This window comes from Schistocerca americana, chromosome 6 (genome assembly GCF_021461395.2).
Source record: "Schistocerca americana isolate TAMUIC-IGC-003095 chromosome 6, iqSchAmer2.1, whole genome shotgun sequence".
Classification (NCBI taxonomy): Eukaryota; Metazoa; Arthropoda; class Insecta; order Orthoptera; family Acrididae; genus Schistocerca; species Schistocerca americana.
The window spans coordinates 334,575,041-334,599,791 of record NC_060124.1 but is presented as its reverse complement, the minus strand read 5'-3'; the positions used below and the strand labels follow the sequence as shown (position 1 = coordinate 334,599,791).

Below are 24,751 nucleotides of genomic sequence, written 5' to 3'. Positions count from 1 at the left end.
ATCTGATCTTTCCAGCCACGACTGGTATAATAATCTTGATCATGTTGAGCACCCCAGCAGACATTATTGTTAATGATTAATGAAAACCACCATAGCTGCATTATTGTACATTTATTGTGTTACTGATGGTTATGCGAACGGAACCGCCCATAAAAAAACAATGTATAATAACACAGCTGTGTTGGTTTCCATTAATCAACATAGTTACTGAAACATTGCGCTTTCCTTCCTACCACATTCGGATAGCCCTCTCCATAAAGTTATGCTGTAGGGAGTGATCTTTCTCCTGTTGTACATGACCAATAAACAGTTCTCATTAGACATGTTGTCTTCTTTGTTCTTCGACTATTTTCCACAGTCACAGATATACACGTTGTATAAGTTAAATATCGTCTTTCGCGTCTCTAATGAAAGACTCATTAAGACCAAGTGCGTTTCGCTTTATCAGAAGCATCCTCAGTGGTCACTGTAACGATATGGTTTATTCGTTACAGTTTTGTTTGCTAGGATAAGGAACAGGTCGTATGCTTTAACTTACTACTATAAACACCATTAATTCTTATCATTACTCACGATTCTTTGTTCCCTACATCATTCTTTCTGTTCTTCCACAAATATGTGGTATATTTTAGTATAAAGTACTTTCACTACCACCAATCATATTCATGGTTTTCTGTTTTGAAGAACCACTGTAATCTCGCCATTATGTGTACTTTGTTTTGCTATTGCCCGATGCGTTCGTGTTTTGTTCGCTTTGTTAGGAGTGGGAGTGAGTTGTTCTTTCTCTATAGTACGTTTAATTAGTTTAAATAACGTCTGGTTGCTAATTTTTGTGTCGTCATTTGTAGTGTGTTTCTTCCTTAGCACTGTTCTTAGAATTTGGAAGTTCTCTTGTACAGTTAGAAGACGTCTCTTGTAACCTTTTCTGTCGTGGTATGTTGGTGATTTCTTTCCGGAAATGTTATGCAAATGGCTGGTGCCATATTTCCATGCTCTTTTGTGTTCCTTGTACTATGGCTAACCCGTGGTCTAGGTGTAGCGTCCTTCGTACCGAGTTCGAATCCCGCAACCGCTTAAATTTCGATTAATAATAAGCATTGGTGGTCGGATAGTTGCGGCGCAAGAAATCATCCTCTTCTTGCCAACGGCCTTGTCAAAGAGGGCGGAGGAACGGACAGAGGTTCAGGGCACTCTCTTGTCCTAGGGATAGGAAACTGCCCCTAAATGCGGAAGAATCAATGGCCAACAGCATGAGGATGCAGAAGGCGATGGAGACCATTGCGTTAAAGACACGTAACGTGTATAAACAGGACATGTGGCCTGTGACTGAAAAAGTGTCGTGATGATCTACACATTGGCAAAAGATTCAGGAACAGTCATCGATTCGGATCACTGGGAGAGGTCTGGCAAGAAGCAGGTGACCATGAGAAAAAGACCGAATAATCAGCGAAAGGATAACGTTCTACGAGCCGGAGCGTGAAATGTCAGAAGCCTGAATGTGGTTGGGAAACAAGAAAATCTTAAAATGGAAATGCAAAGGCTCAATCTAGGTATAGCATGGGTCAGCGAAGTGAAATGAAAAGAAGACAAGGATTTCTGGTCATATGAGTATAGGGTAATATCAACAGCAGCAGAAAATGGTATAACGAGAGTAGGTTTCGTTATGAATAGGAAGGTAGGGCTGAAAGCGTGTTACTGTGAACATCTCAGTGATAGGGTTGTTCTTATCAGAATCAACAGCAAACCAACATCGACAACGATAGTTCAAGTATACATGCCGACGTCGCAAGCTGAAGACGAAGATATAGAGAAAATGTATGAGGATAGTGAAAGGGTAATACAGCATGTAAAGGGATATGAAAATCTAATAGTCATGGGAGACTGGAATGCAGTTGTAAGGGAAGGCGTAGAAGAAGAGGTTGCAAGAGAATATGGTCTTGGGACAAGTAATGAGAGAGGAGAAAGACTGATAGATTTCTGTAACAAATTTCAGCTAGTAATAGCGAATACTCTGATCAAGAATCACAAGAGGAGGAGGTCAGACAGAGATTCCGAAATCAGATACTGGATTGTAAGGCGTACCCAGGGGCAGATATAGACTCAGATCACAATACAGCAGTGATGAAGAGTAGGCTGAAGTTTAAGAGATTAGTCAGGAAGCATCAATACGTAAAGAAGTGGGATACGGAAGTAGTAAGGAATGAAGAGATGCGCTTAAAGTTCTCTAAGGCCCTAGATACAGCAATAAGGAATATCTCAGTAGGCAGTAAAGCTGAAGAGAACGGACATCTCTGAAAAGGGCCATCACAAGTGTTGAAAAGAAAAACATAGGTACAAAGAAAATAACAGAAGAAATACTTTAGTTGATCGATGAAAGGAGGTAGTACAAAATTTTCCGGGAAACTCATGAATACAGAAATAAAAGTCGCTGAGGTATGAAATAAATAGGAAGTGCAGGGAAGCTAAGACGAAATGGTTGCAGGAAAATGTGAAGAAGTCGAAAAAGACATGATTGTCGGAAGGACAGACTCAGCCTACAGGAGAGTCATAACAACCTTCTGTGACATTAAAATCAAGGGTGGTAACATTAAGAGTACAACGGGAATTCCACTGTTAAATGTAAAGGAGAGAGCGTATAGGTGGAAAGAGTACATTGAAAGCCTCTATGAGGGGGAAAATTTGTCTGATGTGATAGAAGAAGAAACGGGAGCCGATTTAGAATAGATAGGGATCCAATATTAGAATCAGAATCTAAAAGAGCTTTAGAGGATTTAAGGTCAAATAAAGCAGAAGGAATACATAACATTCAATCAGAATTTCTAAAATAATTTGGGGAAATGGTAACAAAACGATTATTCACAGTCGTGTGTAGAATGCATGAGTCTGGAGACGTATGATCTGTCTTTCGGAAAAATACCATCCACACAATTCCGAAGACTGTAAGAGCTGTCAAGTGCGACAATTATAGCACAATCAGCTTAACAGCTCTTGCATAAAAGTTGCTGACAAAAGCAATATACAGAAGAATGGGAAAGAAAATTGAGAATGCGCTAGATGACGATCAGTTTGGCTTTAGAAAAGTAAAGGCACGAGTCAGGTAATTCTGACATTGCGGTTGATCATGGAAGCAAGACTAAAGAAAAATCATGACACGTTCATAGGATTTGGCGATCTGCAAAAAGCGATCTACAATATAAAATGGAGCAAGATGTTTGAAATTCTGAGAAAAAATAGGAGTAAGCCATATGGAGAGATGGGTAATAGACAATATGTACAAGGACCAAGAGGGAATAAAAAGAATGGACGGCCGAGAAATAAGTGCTCGGATTAAAAAGGGTATAAGACGGGACTGTAGTCTTTCGGCCCTACTGTTCAATACGTACATGGAAGAGGCAACGATGAAAATAAAAGAAAGATTCAGGAGTCGAATTAAAATTCTAGGTGAAAGGATATCAATGATATGATTCGCTGCTGACATTTCTATCCTGAGTGAAAGTGAAGAAGAATTACACGATCTGCTGAATAGAACGAACAATCTAATGAGTGCAGAATATGAACTGAGAGAAAATCGAAGAAAAACGAAAGTAATGAGAAGTGGTAGAAATGAGAACAGCGAGACAGTTAACATCATAATTTATGGTCATGAAGTGGATGAAGTTAAGGAATTCTGCTACATAGGCTAGACAGATGGAGCAAGGAGGACATCAAAAGCAGATTAGCAGTGGCGAAAATTAAGTGGACTGAGAAGGTAAGGAATGAGGAGGTTCTGCACAGATTCGGAGAGGAAAGGAATACGTGGAAAACACTTAAAAGGAGAAGGGACAGGATTATAGGTCATCTGTTAAGACATGAGGCAATGACTTCCATGGTACTAGAGGGAGCAGTAGAGGGCAAAAACTGTAGAGGAAGACGGAGATTGGAACACATCCAGCAAATAATTGAGGAGGTAGGTTGCATGTGCTACTCTAAGATGAAGAGGTTGGCATAAGAGGGAAATTCGTGGCGGTCCGCATCAAATCAGTCAGAAGAGCTGATGATCCAAATAAATAAATAAATAAATAAAACAACGCTATTTCAATAGTTCTGCTGGTCAGCCCCAAATACACAGGATCACAACTGCTACAGTGGAGTTGGTGAATTCCACATTTTTGGTACTGAGACATTTGTCTGTAGAGTTATTGCTTTGTTATGATATTTTTATTCCTTGTTTCTTGAAGATGTTCCTAATTATGTGTACCAGTTTGTTTCTGTATGAGGGTGTGTTCCAGCTTGTCTGTTGAGTTTCTGTATTGTGCTCTTCCTGTGTAGTGGTGGTGATGTTTGTCTGTGTCTGTGTGATGGGTGTGGTGGATCTCTGGATTTGTGTGATGTTTTGTCTTTTATTTTCGTGTTTTTCTGGATTTTCTGTCTTAATTTTTTGCTAACTGAATCATTATGTCCAACTGCTCATTAAAGCTATGTTTGCCAAGTGATACTGTGTTTGGTTTGTGAGGCATGTATCTGACGGCATATTATTTTTGGGCCTATGGGTGGTTGGATGATGGATGCATTGTGGTGTTTTTTCCGTAATTGCTTAATGGGTGTTGATATGTTTCTTTGTGATGGATGTATCTGGAAAGTTTACTTGGCCTGCTTGTTCTACATGTAGTTACTTCATTTTATTTCCTTGTACATTTACCAAGCAGAGAACGTCATCTAAGTGTCTCCATCAGTACAGTATAATGTATTTTCTTGGTGCTATTTTCTGGATAGTTCTTTTTTCTATTTTGTTCATGAAGATATTTGTCAACTTTCCCGAAATTAGTGATCTCATCGACAAGCCTCCTTCTTGTAGGTAGAATTCTTAATTGAATTAAAAGTAATTTTGGTGGACACTGAATTATAAGAATGTTACATGTTCTTGTGGTAACTAACTATAACTATCTAGGTCTTGTTCTGTTATCTTTATTGTTTCTTTAACTAGGGTTGTGGAGTGCATGTTTTCTACATCAAATGACACAAAAATAGCTGCATCTGGACTATATATCCGTTTTGTTTGGTTTGTTAGTTCTTCTGTGTTTTTCACTATTCTGTCATTTTTGTTTTATACTGTTGTATGAGTACGTTTGAATATTCTGAGGAGGGTGTATGTGGGTGCTTTTCTGTAATTTGTGATAGTCCTCACTTTGTGAATCCTTGGTTGTCTTCAAAGTTTTGGGGCATTTGGATTCATACATCGTGCGAGCCTTTTTTCTGTCGTCAAATGTGTGTTCCAATGAAACTGAAACTTCCTGCCAGATTAAAACTGTGTGCTGGACCGAGACTCGAAATCGGGACCTTTGCCTTTCGCGGGCAAGTGCTCTTCCATCTGAACTCCCCAAACACGACTCACGCCCCCGTCCTCACAGCTTTACTTCTGTGTGTTCTAATGTACATTTTCCATTTTTATGTGAAACCTGTTTGTCGAGCATTACTGTTTTTGGAAGCGCAATGTACTAAAATGTAGTAGATATATGTGGAAGAACAGGCCGTATGACTCAAGCAACAAAAACTCTGTGTAACTGTAAGGATTAATACTGTTGGCAGTAGTATGTTAAGGCATGTCCGTCTTTTACATCCTTGCACAGATAAATAATACGTAAACCGGAAAAAGGCATCGTATTTTTTTATTTAACTGCCTTGAGCGCACAGCTTTTTGAATAGACTTACTGATTTCGGCTATGTAATATTTTTTTCCAAATTAATTACAGTCCGCAAATGCGTCTTCGCCATAAACTTGGGCAAAATCACAGTAAATTTTCACAATCACGAGTTTGCAAAATCACATCTGATGTTTGCAGCTGCTTTTATGTTAGACAGATGGGACGTACCTATGAAACAAGATTTGAAGTACACACACATAACTGCAATTAAAAAGCTTTCAGTGATCACTTAAAAAATCAAGAAGACAGTGTAACGCACACAGAAAATAATTCCAAGATTTGGGACACCGCTCCCGAATGTAGATGCCACGCCTTTTTGGAGGTACTAGAATTTTTTGATAGTAAGAAATAGCATCCTGACCATATTCTTAATAAGCAAAGTGTCTTGAGGAAAATTTTTATTTCGAAATCTTTGAAGAACTTCTGTCCTCACATTTCATTTCCTAATGAGAAGTGTTATCGGGCACCGTCGAAGGCTTGCTAAGATCAACAGTGTCGCCATCACCTGTAGAGCTTTGTAGACGCACGGTACATGGGGCAGCACGGCACGAGAAGTGTGCCCAACAGAGAGTAACGTGCAACTACGAGTAAACGGCGCCCTCCAGCGGCACTTTACTACCTTCCCACTACTAATCATGTTCTTGTTCATTTACTTTATCGGAATACTATCGTAATTACTTCTTTTCGTTACTTGACGTACGTTCCTGTTCCACTTTCATTCTTAAGACTTGCTGTTCTAATCAAAACATAAACTGGAATGTGAGAAACAGGACAATATGCATGTTCTCGAAGTATATTCCTTCTTCTTCCGCTATGGGAATAATTTTAGTGCAGTCGCAGTGGACTCAACTTTAGAATGATTTCTGTAATCAATTTTTAGTTTTGAGTAGTTTAAACTGTCAGAAAACAAATACATTTTTATGTAGTTAAACATTTATTTTAAAAAGTCATCCTTTTTTCTTTGTAACTGAAAATACTTTAAGAACTGTGTTTGCAAATCAATTTCCTTTTAATTACTTTGTATATTTATTTCTAAGTTATGCATGCATCAATGAGCATCATACATACATGAAGGTTAGAAACTGTTAAAAGCTTGTAAGAGTGTTACGGGGTAGGTTGTGCTGAGAAATAATTGTTATGAAAAAAATTCGATACTTTATGCCGTTCCCCAGTTAAATAGCATTGAAGTTAGCCAATCAGGCCGCTGAGTGCGGAAATTAAAGCGGCCCGCCGAATACAATTAGTGTCAGTTGCTCGCATAACGTAGATGGTAGCGCTCCAGTCTGATCAGACTTTGCCTCGGACTCGATTCTTACTACATCCTACGGCCAGGTTTTTCCTCTCTCTCTCTCTCTCTCTCTCTTGTTCGGTTTTAGAAAACCAAACGAAGAACACGTTTGGCGAGACCGCTTGGATCTGTGCACGCAATGAACTCATTGGCTAACTTCAATGCTAATTAACCGCGAAACGGCACCCAACCTAGCTAATTTTTTTCCTAACAAATATTTCTCGGTACCACCTACCCTGCAACACCATTACAAACTTTTCAGACTGTTTCTCACCATCCTTCATACGCTGTCCAATCACATTAATTTGACCACCGCTTATGTTCGTCGTCAATGTGCAATAACCACTCACAGTCGTAGGGGGTAGCACTAGCAGTGTAGGGTGCATAAAAACTGTCGGGGGACGCGTAGACCAGAGAAGCCGTCATCGTAATGAGGAAATGGAGTGATTTATCTGACGTCCGAAAGGGCTCGATCAGTGGCTTTCGGGCCAAGGGTCGAAGCATTTTCAAAACGGCTAAGTTTGAAAATTGTTCGCGTGCCGCCATGGTTGTCGTATACTGTGCATAAAAAAATCACTGCCAACGCAGCTGTGGTGCACCATATAACATAGATGAAAGGGGTGAACAACAACTGTGGAGATGTGTGTGGGAGACCAGATGTCAAACTGTTGAGAAACTCACCGCATAGGTGCACCAAATGCTTACCAACAATGTTTCTTCTATAGCCGTTCATGGTGACTGCTGCTCATTAGCGTTGAAGACTGGATGTTCAAATGGCTCTGAGCACTATGGGACTTAACATCTATGGTCATCAGTCCCCTAGAACTTAGAACTACTTAAACCTAACTAACCTAAGGACATAACACAACACCCAGTCATCACGAGACAGAGAAAATCCCTGATCCCGCCGGGAATCGAACCTGGGCGCGGGAAGCGGGAACGCTACCGCACGACCACGAGCTGCGGACACAACTGGACGTCCACTGGATGACAGCAGGTAGCCTTTTCAGATGAATCACATTTTATGCTCCATTGGACGAATGGCTATGGGCATCTACAACCTGAAACGTCTGAAAGCAAATACCCTGCAACTGTCCTTGGAAGGGTCAACGGCAGAGGAGGGAGCTTTATTGCCTGATGTTTTTGTGGCATTCCCTTCATGATTTTGATATTCTGGATGGCACAGTGGATCAACATAGGTAAGCATCTATTCTTGGGGACGACGTCCAACCTTACATGCAATTTGGTTTTCCTCGGCACAATAGCTTTTTTCAGTACGACAATGCGACGTGTCACACAGTTCATATTCGAAGAGCACCAGGATGCGTTTACTCTACTCTCCTTGCCACCAAACTCCGTGCAACCGAGAATCTGTTGGACCGCCTCAATGGTCCTGTTCGTGTCTTGGAGAGCCCTAGTGCAGCAAACCACGGCACTGGAATTGGCATTGCTCCACATCTCTATTGATGCCTTCCAGAATCAAACGACTCTTCCTCCATGTCTCGCAGCCGTCTGCGTCGCTAAAGGTGCTTATCCAGGCTTTTGACTATCGGTCACGTTAATGTGTCTGAATAGTGTAACTGTTCGAAGCATGCATGGCTGACTATTGTTATGTTTACATGTGATAACTTGTTGCACTGCAGCAGAGTGACAAGTATATTGTGTTTTTGTTACAACTTCTGTCATTTGTTTTTTATCTCTTACCTTCGTAGCTGGTAAAACACATTCTTTTACTTCTATTGTAGAGGATGAAAATGACTATTCCATAGCCGAAACTGGTAATTCTGTTCCAAAAGCTGTGCGATCAAGACTATTAAATAAAAATTATCTATATCATGTTCGCTCTCCAGATGATGATTTTATGCCAAATTCTGTTCTGAGTTCCAAGTATCTGAAACATGATTATCCCTGTCACGTGACACCCCCACTAAATGCAAAGGACATGCATTATCGCCCACCAAAAACTGCCAGCTTGGCTACCCTTCGCAGATGGTACTCCATGTGGGTAAAAAACATCTGTTTTCCCGATGGAATACTGGAATAGAGTACGACCTGCATCAAATTACATCTCAACACCACAGCTTAAGTCAAACCTCTGAATTAACATAGAGAGAAAGAGACTGTACAGTACGAGTATGTCACCCAGCTGCCACGTCTAAACAGAACGCAATTCCTGAGGTGTTGCTTCCTTTCCATGTCTATCAATTCGAAGACATGCAGAAAACACACAGAGATGTCGCTAGCCTTGACAATTAGTGTCACATAACATGTACAGCACCTTTAAAGCCTTTCCCAAAAATTTTGGCATGCATATTTCAGCTTTTTTTAACATGCAGCTCACCTCAAATTCCCACAAGCTCCCCTATCTGTAATACACGCACACCCAATAGTATACTGCTGGAAATCATTCATAACCATTCACTCCCAGTTGTCATTATCCCTTAGTGTCATCTCCCATGTTACAGCCGCAGTCCCACTACTACTGTCTCCTGTCACCGTCATTGTCTCTCTCTTGCTCTCTCTTACTGCTAATATCTCATTCTTTCCTTCATTCCTACTGCTGCTGTCTCTTCTCGCAGTCACTCTTTCTCATCCTCACTGTCATTGTCATATACTCAGTCTCTCATTTTTACTGGCTGTCATCTTCTTCCACCACTTTTTCCTTCTCTTTATTCCTCCCCTCCTCCTCCCCCCTCCCTGACACTGTCTCCTTTCCTCTTTTCCTTGCACTGTTCTCTCACTATCACTGCCACTGTGTCCCTCTACTTCTCTCACACTGCCATTATCTCCTTCACTATTTCTTCAGCCCAGCCACTGTCTACTATCTTCGCCGGCCGGTGTGGCCGAGCCGTTCTAGGCGCTTCAGTCTGGAACCGCGCGACCGCTACGGTCGCAGGTTCGAATCCTGCCTCGGGCATGGATGTGTGTGATGTCCTTAGGTTAGTTAGGTGTAAGTAGTTCTAAGTTCTAGGGGACTGATGACCATAATGTTAAGTCCCATAGTGCTCAAAGCCATTTGAACCATTTGAACCTTTTGAGTAAACAGGAACATATTTACATTTTTTGTGCTCCGACAGGAGAATTTTTCCGCTGGTTCCCTAAATCATACGAAAAGGAATCTATTGCTCAATAAAACTTCATTAGTTTACTTATGTGATCCGGAAATAACGCAAAATAAATTTTACGTCTCAGACCGGATTTTCCGTGTAAAAAAATTTTGCATCTGCTTCAGTACCACAACATGGGGTTCCGAGGTGATAATGGAGACACTTAGCAGCGTTTTTCCCCGTGCTACGTCACTTTATAGATTACATTTCCGCCTCACACCGGATTTTACGTGCGTTCTTTACGTGTACAACTAGGGTCACTCTGAACGTTTGTGTTTCGGAAACGGATAAAGATATGAAGACAATTTTCGAGGTTGTTCGAGATAAGAGACTTACGGACATATCGCAAAAACTACAGCCATTTCTTGTACATAGCCATATCGGGTTCCGCGATTGGGTTTTGGTACACAAAAATCAAGAATTTTGGGGTGTTTCTCTATAACAGGTAAAGACTTTTGAAAACGCGGAGATGGTTCGGGGCTAGATAAATGCTAGAGAATATATCGCTAAAATCTGAGCAATTTGTTGCCGTTATTTATTATTTATATTTCACCTCATACCGGATTTTACGTGCAGAAGTAGCGTAAATTGAACACGTGTATCTTGGAAAGAAATGAAGATATCTAGCGGATTTTCAATGCTATACTAGAGTGAGAGCTTAGGAACATATCGCAAAAATTTCAGCTATTTTCTGTTTCTCGCCCTCTTCGAATCCTCCGCTGGGTTCTGGTCTTCTGGTGACGTGCGAAAATATAGCAGAAAAAAGAACCTTTCCATGGCGTTTTCCGAGGAACTGTCCATGAACTAATGGTGGCTCCATAAGTCCCATCAAGCCCATCGTAATCTATATCAAATGCAAAAAGATTCAACCGATCTGCTTCCTTTTCCTAAGCAGCAGAAAGTGTGTAATATTCATACTTTCACCCTGTACTGTGGTACAGTAAAGCTAAGACGATAGTTTGTTGGATATACAAATCCTCTATGGTCCAAGGGCTATCCGAAACACTTGACTCTACCTTTTTACCACCAATAGAACCAGAGGTATGAACACCGAAAAATTCCATTTTTATGCGTGGCTTTTTGGAACATATTAGATATGCATGCTGTTGCGCGCATACCGATTGCACTGTGTGGCGTGTACGGCACTATTACCTATATCGGCTCTATCAGGTCAAACGTTACCTATACTTCCTGATGCCTGATACTCTGCTCTCTGTGGTTGCGGAAGTTGGCGGCAGTCGGGACATGGAAGCCGTCATTCAATCAATGCACCCATGGGAGAAGTCTTGCCGCAAGCTGTGAATGTGGTTCCTTTCTGTGGCCAGCTCCACACATTGAACGATCACGAGCCTGCTGTATTGTAGATTCTAGAGGCGGTGCAGTCTGAACTTACGGCAGTGACTACAGCGTGTTTATGTGGTTCAGTATAGTGAGACTTGTCATTAGTGCATGTTGTTAATGGAAAATTGTCTGATCACCTTTTACTATTTGTATGCACCGGACTGCTCACTACATTTTAATGTTGTTCTTCGACGAAAGGTTCTGTGTAAGTGTGCGTTGTTGATGTACAATCGGATTGTTGAACTTGTAGATGATACCGTTGTACTGTCCGGCCGCGCCAAGAAGCCACCATGGTTTCCTGTTACTAACACTGATATATTTCAGGGTAGCCTGTGTGATGAACCAGTCAAATTACTGTGACCAGCGCTAAGTCCGATGTCAACGTGCAACAGCCACTCACAGACGGCGGGTGGCAGTACTAGCAGAGGAGGGTACAGAAAGCGTAACGGGGCGACGCGTTAAACACTGCAGTCTTTGTCGTAACACAGAAACTGAGAAATTTATCTGACGTTCCAAAGAACATGATAATTGGCTTTCAGGCGAATGATGAAAGTACTTCGTATACGGTCAATTTTGTAAACTTTTGGCATGCGTTGTGGTTACAGTATGCGGAGCAAGACAAAATGGCGCTATCCAAAACGGCGCCAAGGTAACTGTGATTCAGCAGGGCCATGAATGATACGGGTGAACGACGCTTGCATAGAAGTATACGGGCGAACAGGCCTCCTACTGTTGAACAAATGACCGCCCAGGTTAACCACAGGACTAACAAGATTGTCTCCTCAAAGGCCGTTCAGCGAATATTGCAGCGTATGGGACTCCGCAGCAGGTTCCTGGTTCACGCTCCCATGTTCATTCAGTGACAAACGCAGTACATCCTGTTACCTACTTTGCGCGGTTCCGCTTACGTGTTAATCATTTTCATATCGGGGCGCGTAGATATTTAACGCTAATTTTACGTATATTGGGTGTTGTTTCACGGTGTTGCCAATTTAGCAGCTAACAGTTGGAGCATATTTATACTTACACACAGCCTATATTTGAAGAATAACATTAAAATGGCGTGAGCACTCCGGCGGATATAAACAGTAAAAGGTAATCAGGCAACTCTCTATTAACAACATACACTAATGCGAAGTCTGTCACTATACAGAATCTCATACACGCTATAGTGACTGCCGTAAGTTCAGGCCGCACCGCCTCCAGAATCCACAACACAACAGGCTCGCGATCGCTCATTGTGTGGAGCCGGTCACATAAACGCAGCTGAAAATTCACTGAGTGACGACAGGTTGCCTTTTCAGACCAATCGTGTTTTAAGCCCCATCGCCCATATGGCCGTTGGCGTGTATGACATGAAACATCTGAAAGCAAACACCCTGTAACAATTGTCGGAAGGGTCAAAGCCGAAGAAGGGAGCATTATGGTCTGGGGAAACTTATCTTAGTTTCCCTTAGTGATTTCGACATTCTGAAAGGCAGAGTGGGTCAACACAAGTATTCATATATCGTTGAGGACCATGTCCACCCCCACATCATTCTGTATAAGAGGAAAACCACGCAGCTTCTTTATTGTTCTCAAATACCATGAGAGTAAGTAAGGTTCTTTGTGATAAAAAAGGTTATAAGCGTTTTGTAAGAAGACGATACGTTTATCACCAAGTGTCTAAATTTTTCAGCACCACGATCGTGTCCTATCGAGTCTCTCTGTTATCGAATCACGATATCACAACTCACGTTAGTTGGGATGCCACGATCCTCTTGAAAATTTGGAATCAATCGTGCAGCTACGCCACGGACGATCAGGAGGTGGATACTTTTTCGGTGGGACAAGTACCCACACGGAATGTGCAACAGCTTCTGCAGACTATCGCTCGAGCGACGATTTTTGCACCTTCCATTGATGCGCCAGAGGAGAGGGGCGCGTTGATAGTGTGAGAGCCGAGGACAAAGCTCTGACAGTACATCGTCTTTTCAGAAGAGTCCCAGATGCGATTATCGACAAAACAGGATCATCTGTTATTCGCATAGTCGTTTTGGATAGTAGGAACCAGTGGCTCCGCCGATGTATGTGCCCTATACAAGGCAAACATTAGGGAAACCGCAAACTGCAGGGACGTATTCCTTACTCAAAATGGAGGAGGAAATGTCCTGTGAACATGCGTCCGGAAATGCTTCTTGGTCAACGTAGATGACGCTGACGAATGACAGTTCCTCTGACCACACGCCGTTTGTTCCTTGCACGTTGCCGGTTGTGCCATTGACGCAGCGTATTGTAAGCAGCACAATGGTCCGGTATTCGTGACGGGAACAAGCAGAGATCATGTACGGCTGAGCAAATGGAAACGGTCGAGAGGCAGCACGGCTACACCAAAACAGGTACCCTCACAGACATAAACTACATCACAAATATTCCCAGCACCTTTTGGGCGTTTGTGTAATCATGGGTCCTTTCAGACAGACAAACATGCAGGGGGGAGGTGGCGGACTGAGCGTACACCAGATTTAGAGACTCGGGTCCTACAGGATATTGAGACGAACCCTAGTACAAGCTCCAGGCAAGTGGCTCGCCAACATGGTATAAGCCAAAGTACGATTATGTGTTTCCTGCATGACAATCCATGATGCGTCGTGTGAAAGCGTGCATGCATCCCATGGAGACAACATTAGTTGTTAAGTGGATCCGATACAGCGCTGGACTGTATACTGGGACCATTTGTCGTCGTTGCACGCACACCGTCGATTTCCGGACACACGTTGACAGAACTTTTATTTTTTTCGATTTCCAGTCAGGATTCCGTCGCTGCAATTTGACGGTTTTATTAATGTTCACCCCGTATATATGGTGTCAACGACATTATCTTTCAGAAAAATAACGCAAGATTACATGTTGACTGTGCTGCTGGGACAGTTACTGTGGCCAACACACACTCCAGATCTCTCGCCCATTGAAAACATCTTGCTCTGGGCTGCCCTTACCAGCCATTGTGATTGATCAACTCTGACGTAGAGCTGAAGCAGCGGCTGCCATCCGCAGCTTGGTTCAATGCTACACAAACCAAAATCACGAACAAGTTTAATCGCGCTTTCTTCCTACTATCCTCTATACGCACATTATTTACTGTCCTTCCTACTGTTTCAGTTTCAAGGGGCACTATCCCATATTAGCGAATGAGAGGTGTTGAGGGAAGAGGTTCTCTTAAAAAAAAATAAAAAGAAGACTAAATTATCTAGTAGTCTAGATCAGAGCGGATTATCTTATTTGCAACTGATTGTTAGATTTCTTTATAAATATGAGCTGCAGTGAGTTACGTTTATGTATAGGTTGATATGTTGCACATTCTTAAAGGCTATCATTTATGATGGGAGTTTAGAATAGGATTCGTGGACGAAGTGACTGAAATGCACTGAAACTGTTCGATGTTAAAGTATTTTTATAGTAGTCACTGATTTCCATTTTTTATCTGTAGCATTTCTTTATCTGGTTTCTAACATCAGTTCCTTTATAGAGTGCGGACGGACTGCAGCAGATTGGAAAATTCGGCTTGTACTTGACTGGCATGCTTGCGGAACTTTTCATTTACTGCTGGTTCGGGGATGACCTTATTACAGAAGTAAGTGGCTCTTCGCTCAGTGACTGACACGTGGTATTAAATAGTTTTTCCTTGCTCTGAGCTTTCTTGCTGTGAACATTTTGTTTTGCACTGCGATATTCAGATGGAACACATGAAACTGTTCACGATAAAGTATTAGCGTCACAGTTGGACGTGGAAGATTAAAATTTATTTAATTTTTCAAGAGTAAAATTTCGGCATTACAAATACCTATTATACAATTAAATACCAGCTATTTGACCATACCTGTAAAGGGGACCAATTCTGAAACACCACAACAGCCACTATTACAGGATTTCATTTATTCTTTTGATGCCTTTCGTGGAAGTTTACATGAATTATTTATTATTTCTGTAATAGCCAGCACTCAAAATATTGTATTAAGACTTTTTGGAGATCTAAATCTTTTATTGTCCGATTGATACTTCCAGGTACAGCTTCCAGTAATCTGGTCCTTAAATGGCTCCAGAAGGAATGCCGTGGCGACTTTAGACAATATAATCTTCTTTCGGTTTGCCTACATGCAGGGGTAGGGGCAAACACACAACATCCGAACATTTCTCCCGTCTACTAAGCCAGACCCCTTTGGTCCCCTGGTCCCCTGGTCCCCTGGTCCCCTCCTTCTCTCCATCACCCCCCCCCCCGCCGCTCCCCCAAATGAGTCAGCTGCTCAATATATATTGAGGTCTATACTCTTTCCATTAACAAGCAATGTAAATTGGTATTATTAGGAATAGATAATAAGCTCTTCGTACATAATGATGAAGTGAGAACCACAGCATGGGGTAATTTTCGAGAAGCAGGGTTTATCAACAGCTTTGTGTACAGCAGGAAACGATTTAAAATTCATTTAAGACGTAAAATGCTGGTAGAAGATGAAAATGAAATAGTAACCAATGTGTTGTAGAGGTAACGGACTGCACCTTTAACCTGTATATGATTATAATATACACTACTGAAATTGTAGTTTGTAGGCTGTAGATATAGAAAAAATGCAAGCTGTAATTGTAGCCTAAGTGTCATAGAAATATTACGGCAATGAAAATGTAATTGTAACACACTGGTTCACCATTTATTGTGAAAATAGTACGGAAACTGATGTTGCATATTATGAGTTACATAATTAGCATGGTAGACAGACAATCGACATATATACCATTTCCAGCCAACAAGATCGATCATTATGCTGTTGCCATTATCACCCGACAAGATTTATGTCATGCCCTCCGACCATTGTTACCGATAGGAAACCCCCACGTTGGCTGTTTGTTTTTCGTTGCCCCAAAATAGCGGGGACTGACTGATTGATCGTTTGTTTTGTGTGTGTGTGTGCATGTCATGTGGGTGTGTGTGTCTGTGTGTGAGTGTTGGACTTCGAGCTCCTTGATTGGCCTGTTCCGAGAATTTGGCATGTCATGGGAGGAGTGCGGAGAGGGGAAGGGTGAGGTGGAAGCAGGGAGGAGGGGGTGGGGTGGGGGGGGGGGGGGAACGGTTTTATTTCATCTAAAGTCCTCCAGAGCTCTTTTAAATTTTGACTAATATTCGATTCCCTACGTCTTCCACAACGATTAAAATTTTCTCTACTATTATGTCGTCAGACAAGTCATCAACTTCTTAGAGGCGTTCAATGTGCTGTTTCCACTACCCGCCCTCTCCTCTGATTTTAACAGTGGAATTCATTGTTGCAGTATCTGCATCTTAAGCGAACTTCAGTTGCGTCTCATCATTCCTCAGTACGTCAGTCGCCCACTTCTTTGCACATTGATTCTTCCTGGATGATTCTCTTCTACTTAACTCTATTCTCCATCATTACTAAACTGTGATCTGAACCTATATCTGCTCCTGTGTATTCCTTACAATCCAAAATCTGTTTTCGAAACCTCTGTCTTACCCTGATGTAATCCAGATGGAATTTTCCCGTATCTCTAGGTCTTTTACAAGTATACCTTCTGTTCTTGTGATTCTGGAACAGATTATCCGCTGTTACCATCTGAAATTAATTGCTGTACCCAGTTAGTCAATATTTATTTCGTTCCAACGACATGTATATGGCTGTATTCCTGTCTTTCTCTTAACCTTTCTGAGAACCATAGCATGGATCCTTCCCCTATAACCGCCTTCTAATTCCCCATCCTTATTAGATTTTCGTCTCTCCTTACATACCGAATTACGGATTGAATATCCTCATAGTACTTTCTCTACGTCTTCATCTTCTTCTGGTTGAGAAATCGGCATATTGTTGTGGCGTTAGTTTCCTGTCGAATGAACAACGTATTACTGAATAGTTCACATTAAGTCACTGTCTGCCCTATCTTCCTATTTATAAGAAATCCTGCCCCCGTTAGAGCATTTTATGCTGACCAGATATCCATATCTTCTCTCCATTTCACTTCACTGATCCCGTGTACGTTTAAGTTGAGCGTTGCATTTTGCTTTTTATATTTTCTAACTTTTCTACTGAGTTCAAATTTCTAACATCTCATGCTCTGACTCATTGAATGTTATCCCCTCGTTAGTTATTCCATACTTTTCTCATTGTCACCTCGCCCTTGGCAGTCCCCTTCAGGAGATCTGAATGGGGAAGCAATAGGAAATCTTCGGTCAATGGACAGATCATCATGGTACTACACTGAAGCGCCAAAGAAACTGGTATAGGCATGTGTACTCAACTACAGAGACATGTAAACAGGAACAATACGGCGCTGCAGTCAGCAACGCCTAGACAAGACAACAAGTGTCTGGCTCAGATGTTAGATCCGTTAGTGCTGCTACAATGGCATGTTATCAACTTTTAAGTGAGTTTGAACGTGGTGCTATAGTCGGCGCTCGAGCGATGGGATACAGCATCTTCGAGGTAGCAATCAAGAAAGGGTTTTCCCGTACGAAAAAAATACTGCAAGAACGGGGCCGACAATGACTGAAGAGAAGGGGACTGTTCAAGCTGGTGGAGGCTCTGCAGTGGTGTGGGGCACGTGCAGTTGGAGTAATATTGGACCGCTGATACGTCTAGATAAGACTCTCGGAAGTGACACGTACGTAAGCATTCTGTCTGATCACCTGCTTCCATTCACGTACATTGTGCCTTCCAACGGACTTGGGCAATTCCAGCAGGACATTGCGACACCCCATACGTCCAGAATTGCTACAGGGTGGCCACCAAACTCCCCAGACATAAGCATTATTGAGAATATCTGGGGTGGCTTGCAACGTGCTGTTCATAAGAGATCTCCACCCCCTCGTTCTCTTGTGGATTTATGGACAGCCCTGCAAGATTCATGGTGTCAGTTCCCTCCAGCACTACTTCAGACATTAGTCGAATCCACGCCATGTCGTGTTGCAGCACTTCTGCGTGCTCGCGGGGGACCTAGGCAGGTGTATCAGTTTCTTTGACTCTACACTGTACTTCAGTTACAGGCCACATGTCCTGTGGATACACATCATGTATTTTTAAAGCAGTGGTTTCCATTCCCTTCTGCATCCTCATGCCAGTGACCATTTCTGACTCATCCGACTTTTAGGGGCAGTTTTCCACCGCAAGGGCCAGAGAGTGCCCTGAACTCCTGTCCGCTCCTGCGCCTTCTTTTGACTGCTGTTAGAAAGAGGATGACGTCTTATGCCGGGTCTTCGGCCGCCATTGGTGATGTTTTTTGTCCAGATTTAACCAGTGACTAGGTTCTAGTCCAGAACCGAAGACGTTTTGATTACTAGTCAGAAAAGCCACCACAAAAACACAGGTGCAAACTTTAAACTACCAATGTACGTAAACTGACTGTGAAAAACTGATATTTAGAAGGGTTAGTTGCCCATTAACTGAATGTTTTACAGTTTAACAAGGATCTGAGGACAGAACAGGCATTCAATAATGCAGTTGCACTCACAGTTGTTAATGTCACACAGGAAAATGTTTTTCGCTAGCCTTCACTAGACTGGCAGCTAAGCGTATGTCAAATAGTTTCTTAGCTCAAATTAATAGAAAAACGTCATGTTGTTGCATAAATCATTAGTGTTACAACTGCAATCTGCTACTAAATTGATTTTCATTTTTTATTTATTTACAGTCAGATACGTAATGGCTTAATTTCTACTACGGAATAAAATGAAGCACATCCAGTGACACAACAGTATTTCAGTACCTTTGAAATATTACAGAAGCCAATACTTGGTAGCGAATATACATTTTCGTAATGAACCTCTTCATTAACAACTTTTAACCGCTTCATACGATTTCAATGTGTGACATCTCAGATGATAGCCTTGCACGATATCTGTCATCCCTGAAAGCACTCATCTCTATCTGTTTTATAATACACTGACTTATGCAAATGCTTGTCAGAACATCGTATTCTCCACATTTACACAGCTAATGAACACATGATGAATACCTTACATGTTGACATACTTTTGTAATTATTTAATTAACAGTTTACTGTTTTGCCAGTAACTTTGTTTCAATGTTGATGCAAATGCTACACAAAACTTAGCTAATTTAAAAGTGGCCAATTGCATGTGTTAGCAGACACCACAACTGAAAATTTATCCAAGAGACACATCTGTCAAGAGGCATAAATGATCTAACGACAATTCGTTGTCATTTAATGTGAGAGAACTTGCGCAAAAACACGAGCTTATTTGTTTATGAACAATCCTTTATTTGTAATTATTGTGAATGATCTATGAGTGACCAAACATTTATAACATTTCTATGCTTAATATTGTTGAAATATGTTAGTTTAGTCCAGGAATTGGTCAAAATGAGTCAAGTCATATCTCTAAGAACACTATAGTTTTGCTGGGACCTTTTCATCTCCGACAGCAACAGGACAAGGCTGCTTGGTGGAGCATTGTGAGACTGTGGGAAGACGGGGAGGCGGAAGGAGAAACTGGTAGCCGAAAAGGAGATTAGCTGCAAGGGGAAATGATTGGGGTGTTCAGTGAAGGTGAGAGTTCATGAATAGGAAAGATGCGTAGGACAGAGGGGTTGGAAACTAGAAACTGTAGGCTGGAGGGTGTGGAGACTGTAGGTTGAGGCAAGGATAATTTCGGGATTGGAGAATTTATTGTAAGAATGACTCCCATCAGCGCAGTTCTGAAAATCTCATGGTGGAGGTAAGGATTCACATGGCCCAGTTGGTGAAGCAGTCATTGAAATCAAGCATGTTTTATTCAGCCGAATTATGTGTTACAGGGTAGTCCACTAAACTCTTGGCCACAGTTTGACGATAGCCATTATTCTGGGGGACAGTTGGTTGGTAGTCATACCAGTATAAAAAGCTGTGCAATGATTGCAGCAGATCTGGTATATGACATGTTCGCTTTCACAGGTGGCCCTGTCTCTGATGTGGTATGATAAGCCTTTGACAGGACTAGTATGGTAAAGGCAGGGTTTGTCGATTGTGCACATCTTACACCTGGATCTTCAATAGTGATATCATCCCTGTGGCAAGGAGCTGACATTTGGAGTGATACAAGGATGAACTAGAATGTTCTGGAGGTTGGATGGGCGATATAACATCAGTTTAGGAAGAGTGGGAAGGATCTTGGTTAAGATGTTGTAAGGTGGCGTGGTCTCCTGACCTTCATTTCTTACATATTCCGTCCTCACAATCGTATTCTGCACATCAAGACGCTTCATTCGAACCCAAACTAAATAAGGTAGAGTGAATTTTGTATTAATTCATGTAAGCAATATGCAAATCTAATAATTAAATCGAAAGTGTGCACTGAGGTTGAAAAGGTCGAGGCTGGTGTACACAACATGACGGCCACAGGAATATTCGTTCTAAAGAGGCAGCCAGCGTGCTGGGAGGCCCATCCCTTCAGAGGGGTGAATCAACACACCTACTTCAGCCGGAGCGACCGCCCAGAGAGAGAGGACAGCTTTTGCCAGAGCAAAGGGATAACGACCCCCGTGTTCGGCTTAAAAGCAAATTCCGCTACATTGAGTGGGAGCGCCCAGAAGACGTATTTTTTTGACGGGCTGACTGCATAGTTAGGGAGTTCTCACAGGAGGGCAGTATACGCCTAATGGAGATGCTATATATTTCTGCATTGGTCGTCTTAAACGACAATGCTGATTGGCGGAATATTTCTGACACAAAGAGCCAGAGGCGTGAGGGAAGACAGCGAATAACATACCCTTGCAATTTTTCCAGAAAAAGGAGCCGTTCCATTGTGGCTCTTGGAGCGGGAACACATAATGAGAGTGAGTGCGCTCGTATGTGTATGCAAAGAGCAAGGAATAAAGTCTCTCCTCAGTACTTCACTGGGAGAGCACCTCTGTCGTTAGTGAATCGGAGTGATACTCTGTACTGAGTCGCTCGCGATTAAGTGTTGTTCACTGTGTTGGCCGCCACACTTATTGTGCAGTGTGAACACGGACAGAGTACTAGTTAAACACCTGTGAGCGAATACTGAGTGGCATCACAGTGGACTGTTTATGTGACTGGTGTACCATGCCAATAGACTAGGGATGGATAGGAGTCCTTGACTTCTTCAACGCATAGGGAGAGTTTGATTGGCGAAGGTCAATCCAGATAGAAAGAGATAGTTGTGTTATTTGTCAGCAGCTAGCGACACAGACAGTAGTCACCGCAGCTCACTGTATTGTGCACTACAGCATATGTAAGCCCCATCTTTCCTCCCTAACAGTACATTCCATTACATTACTCGTGTGACAGCCTTGACCATACCTACAAAAGTTATTCAATTTGTGTAGGCACGGCACTCAGCCATTCTGCCAAGTAAATAACAGTCTTAAAGATAAAGGAGAAAAGAACCTTTCCATACTTTGTAAAATAATAGTATTCCTAACCATAAGAGGCAATCTACTGTCCTAAAAATAACCCGGAAATTTATTAATTTATACGAAAAAGTTTCACTTGATTTCTCAGAATTTTTTGCAATAAATAACATTTTTCGTTCGCTTAATGTTTTTCTTACAGTAACTAGCAATACTCCAGTACCCAAGTATTCCGCTAGTTACATAAGAATATAGAATATTTTTGTGTCTTTCCCTTACAGTGGACGACTCCAGAAGATATTTGTTGCTGAATGTTTTTCAAGAAGTTCTTGTTGGTACATTAGGAGCGTCTGTCTCACTTCTGTAGTAGTGTGAGGTGGAAATTGTTTCTTGCACGAGCCAAAGGGTACTTGTTGGATCAATCCATTGTGCAACTTGACAAAATAAAACCCACACACTCACACTGTCCCATATTTCAGGGCGTGATGACAATAATCAAAACCTTGACAAGATTGTGCTCAAGTTGTTGCAGTCCAGGGTGGCATTTTGTGACAAATGGGACACTCCTTTGCAGCTGATTCTTGGGGGTGGTGAGAGGTTTTGGGGTATGTGGAGATATGGGACAAGCGATCTGTTTGTCGACTAAGTCTGGAGGATAGTGCTCGTATGTGAAGGCCTTTTTGAGACAGTCAGCATAGTGAGTAAAGGAATTCTCATCACTGCAAATACCCCATCCCCAGGTGACCAGGCTGTATGGGAGGGACTTTTTGGTGTGGAAGGGATGCTAGATGTCAAACTGCAGATACTGTTAATTGTTGGTAGATTTAACGTGGACAGAAGTGTGAAAGCCGCAATCAGAGAGGTGAAGGTCAATCTTCACATAGGTAGAACGCTGAGATGAAGAAGACATGGTGGATTGGATCGGAGACATTCTGCTGAGCTTGTGAAGTAATAAGGATATTTTTCTTGGCCCAGTCCAGATCATGAATGTATCATCAACGAACCTAAACGAGACCAGAGGTTTAGGGTGACTAGGAAATCAGATACAGGATTGTAAAGCATTCCTAGGAGCAGATATAGACTCAGATCACAATTTAGTACTGATGAATATTAGGCTCAAGTTTAAGAGACTAATCAGGAAGAACCAATGCGCAAAGAAGACGGATATGGAAATACTAAGGAATGAAGAGATACGCTTGAAGTTCTCGGAGGCTATAAATACTGTGATAATGCCTAGAACAGTAACCAATCCAGTTAAAGAGGAATGCACATCTCTAAAAGGTACAACCACAAAAGTTGGAAAGAAAAGCATAGGTACAAAGAAGTCAACTGAGGAGGAACGCTGGGTATCAAAGTCAATCGAGCGATCGATGTAAGAAAGAAGTACAAAAAGGTTCAGGGAAATTCAGAAATACAGAAATACAAATCAATTGGAATAGAGATAAATAGAAAGTGAACTGAAATTAAGACAAAATGGCTGCATGAAATATGTGAACAAATCGAAAAAAAAAATGATTGTCAGAAGGACTGGCTCAGCACATAGAAAAGTCAAAACACCCTTCTGTGAAATTAAAAGCAAGGGTGGTAATATTAAGAGTGCAATTGGAGAGAGTACAGTGAAGGCCATTATGGGGGAAAGACCTATCTGATGACGAGATAGAAGAAGAAACAGGAGTCTATATAGAAGAGATATGAAATCCAGATTAGAATCAGAATTTAAAAGAGCTTTGGAAGACTTAAGATCAGATAAGGCAGAAGGGATAGATAAAATTCCATCGGAATTTTTAAAATCATTGTGTGCTGTGGCAACAGAATGACTAATTACGTTGGTGTGGAGAATATATTGGTCTGGTGGTATACCATCTGACTTTCGAAAAACACAATCCACACAGTTCCGAAGACTACAAGAGCTGACAATTGTGGGAATTATCACACAATCAACTTAACTGTTAATATATCGACTTTGTTGACGAGAATAATATGCAGCAGGACGGAAAAGAACATCGGGGATATGTTAGACGACGACCAGTTTGGCTTTAGGAAAGGTAAAGGCTCTAGAGAGGCAACTCTGGCGTTGCAGTTGATAATGGAAGCAAGACTAAAGAAAAACCAAGATACATTCGTAAGATCTGTCGACCTGGAAAAAGTGTTCGACACTGTCAAATGATGCAGGATATTCGAAGTTCTGAGAATAATAAGGGTAAGCTATAAGGAAAGATAGGTAATATACAATACGTACAAGAGCCAAGAGAGAACAAGAAGAGAAAAAGGGTGTAACACCGGGTTGATGGCTTTCGTCCCTACTGTTCAATTCATGCATCAATGATACTATTCGCTGATGGCATTGCTATCCTGAGTGAAAGTGAAGAAGAATTAGAGGACCTGTTGAATGGAATGAACAGTCTGATGTGTACAGAATATGGATTGGGAGTAATTCGAATAAAGACAAAATTAATGAGAAGTAGCATAAATAAGAAAAGCGTGAAACTTAACATAATAATTAGTCATTACAAAGTGGGCTATGTCAAGGAACTCTGCTGGCTAGACGGCAAAATAACCCATGACGGACGGAGCAAGGACGACATAAGAAGCAGATTAGCACCTGGAAAAAGGCATTCCTGGCCAAGAGAAATCTATTAGTATCAAATATAGGCCTTAATTTGAGGAAGAAATTTTTGAAAAATTTACATTTGGTGTACAGCATTGTATGCCAGTGAAACATGGACTGTGGGAAAACCGAAAGAGAAGAGAATCGAAGCATTTGAGATGCTGTGTTACAGAATAATGTTGAAAATTAGGTGGACTGTTAAGATAAGGAATGAGGAGGTTCTCAGGAGAATCGGCGATGAAAGGACAATAAGGGACAGGATGGTACGACATCTGTTAAGGCGTCACAGAGTAACTCCCACGGTACTAGAGGGAGCTGTAGAGGATAAAAGCTTATAGAAAGAGAGAGATTGGAGTGTATGCAGCAAATAATTG

General features: G+C 41.7%; 1 protein-coding gene across 1 annotated transcript in view; it reads left to right on the top strand.

Annotated features, from left to right (window-relative positions):
* LOC124620124 (odorant receptor Or2-like) overlaps positions 1-24,751 on the top strand; it is a 63,737-nt gene that overhangs the window by 24,330 nt on the left and 14,656 nt on the right. Inside the window, exon 4 of the mRNA XM_047146794.1 lies at positions 14,926-15,030. Within this exon, the coding sequence (XP_047002750.1) occupies positions 14,926-15,030 (105 nt within the window). The remainder of the gene's footprint in view (positions 1-14,925; positions 15,031-24,751) is intronic.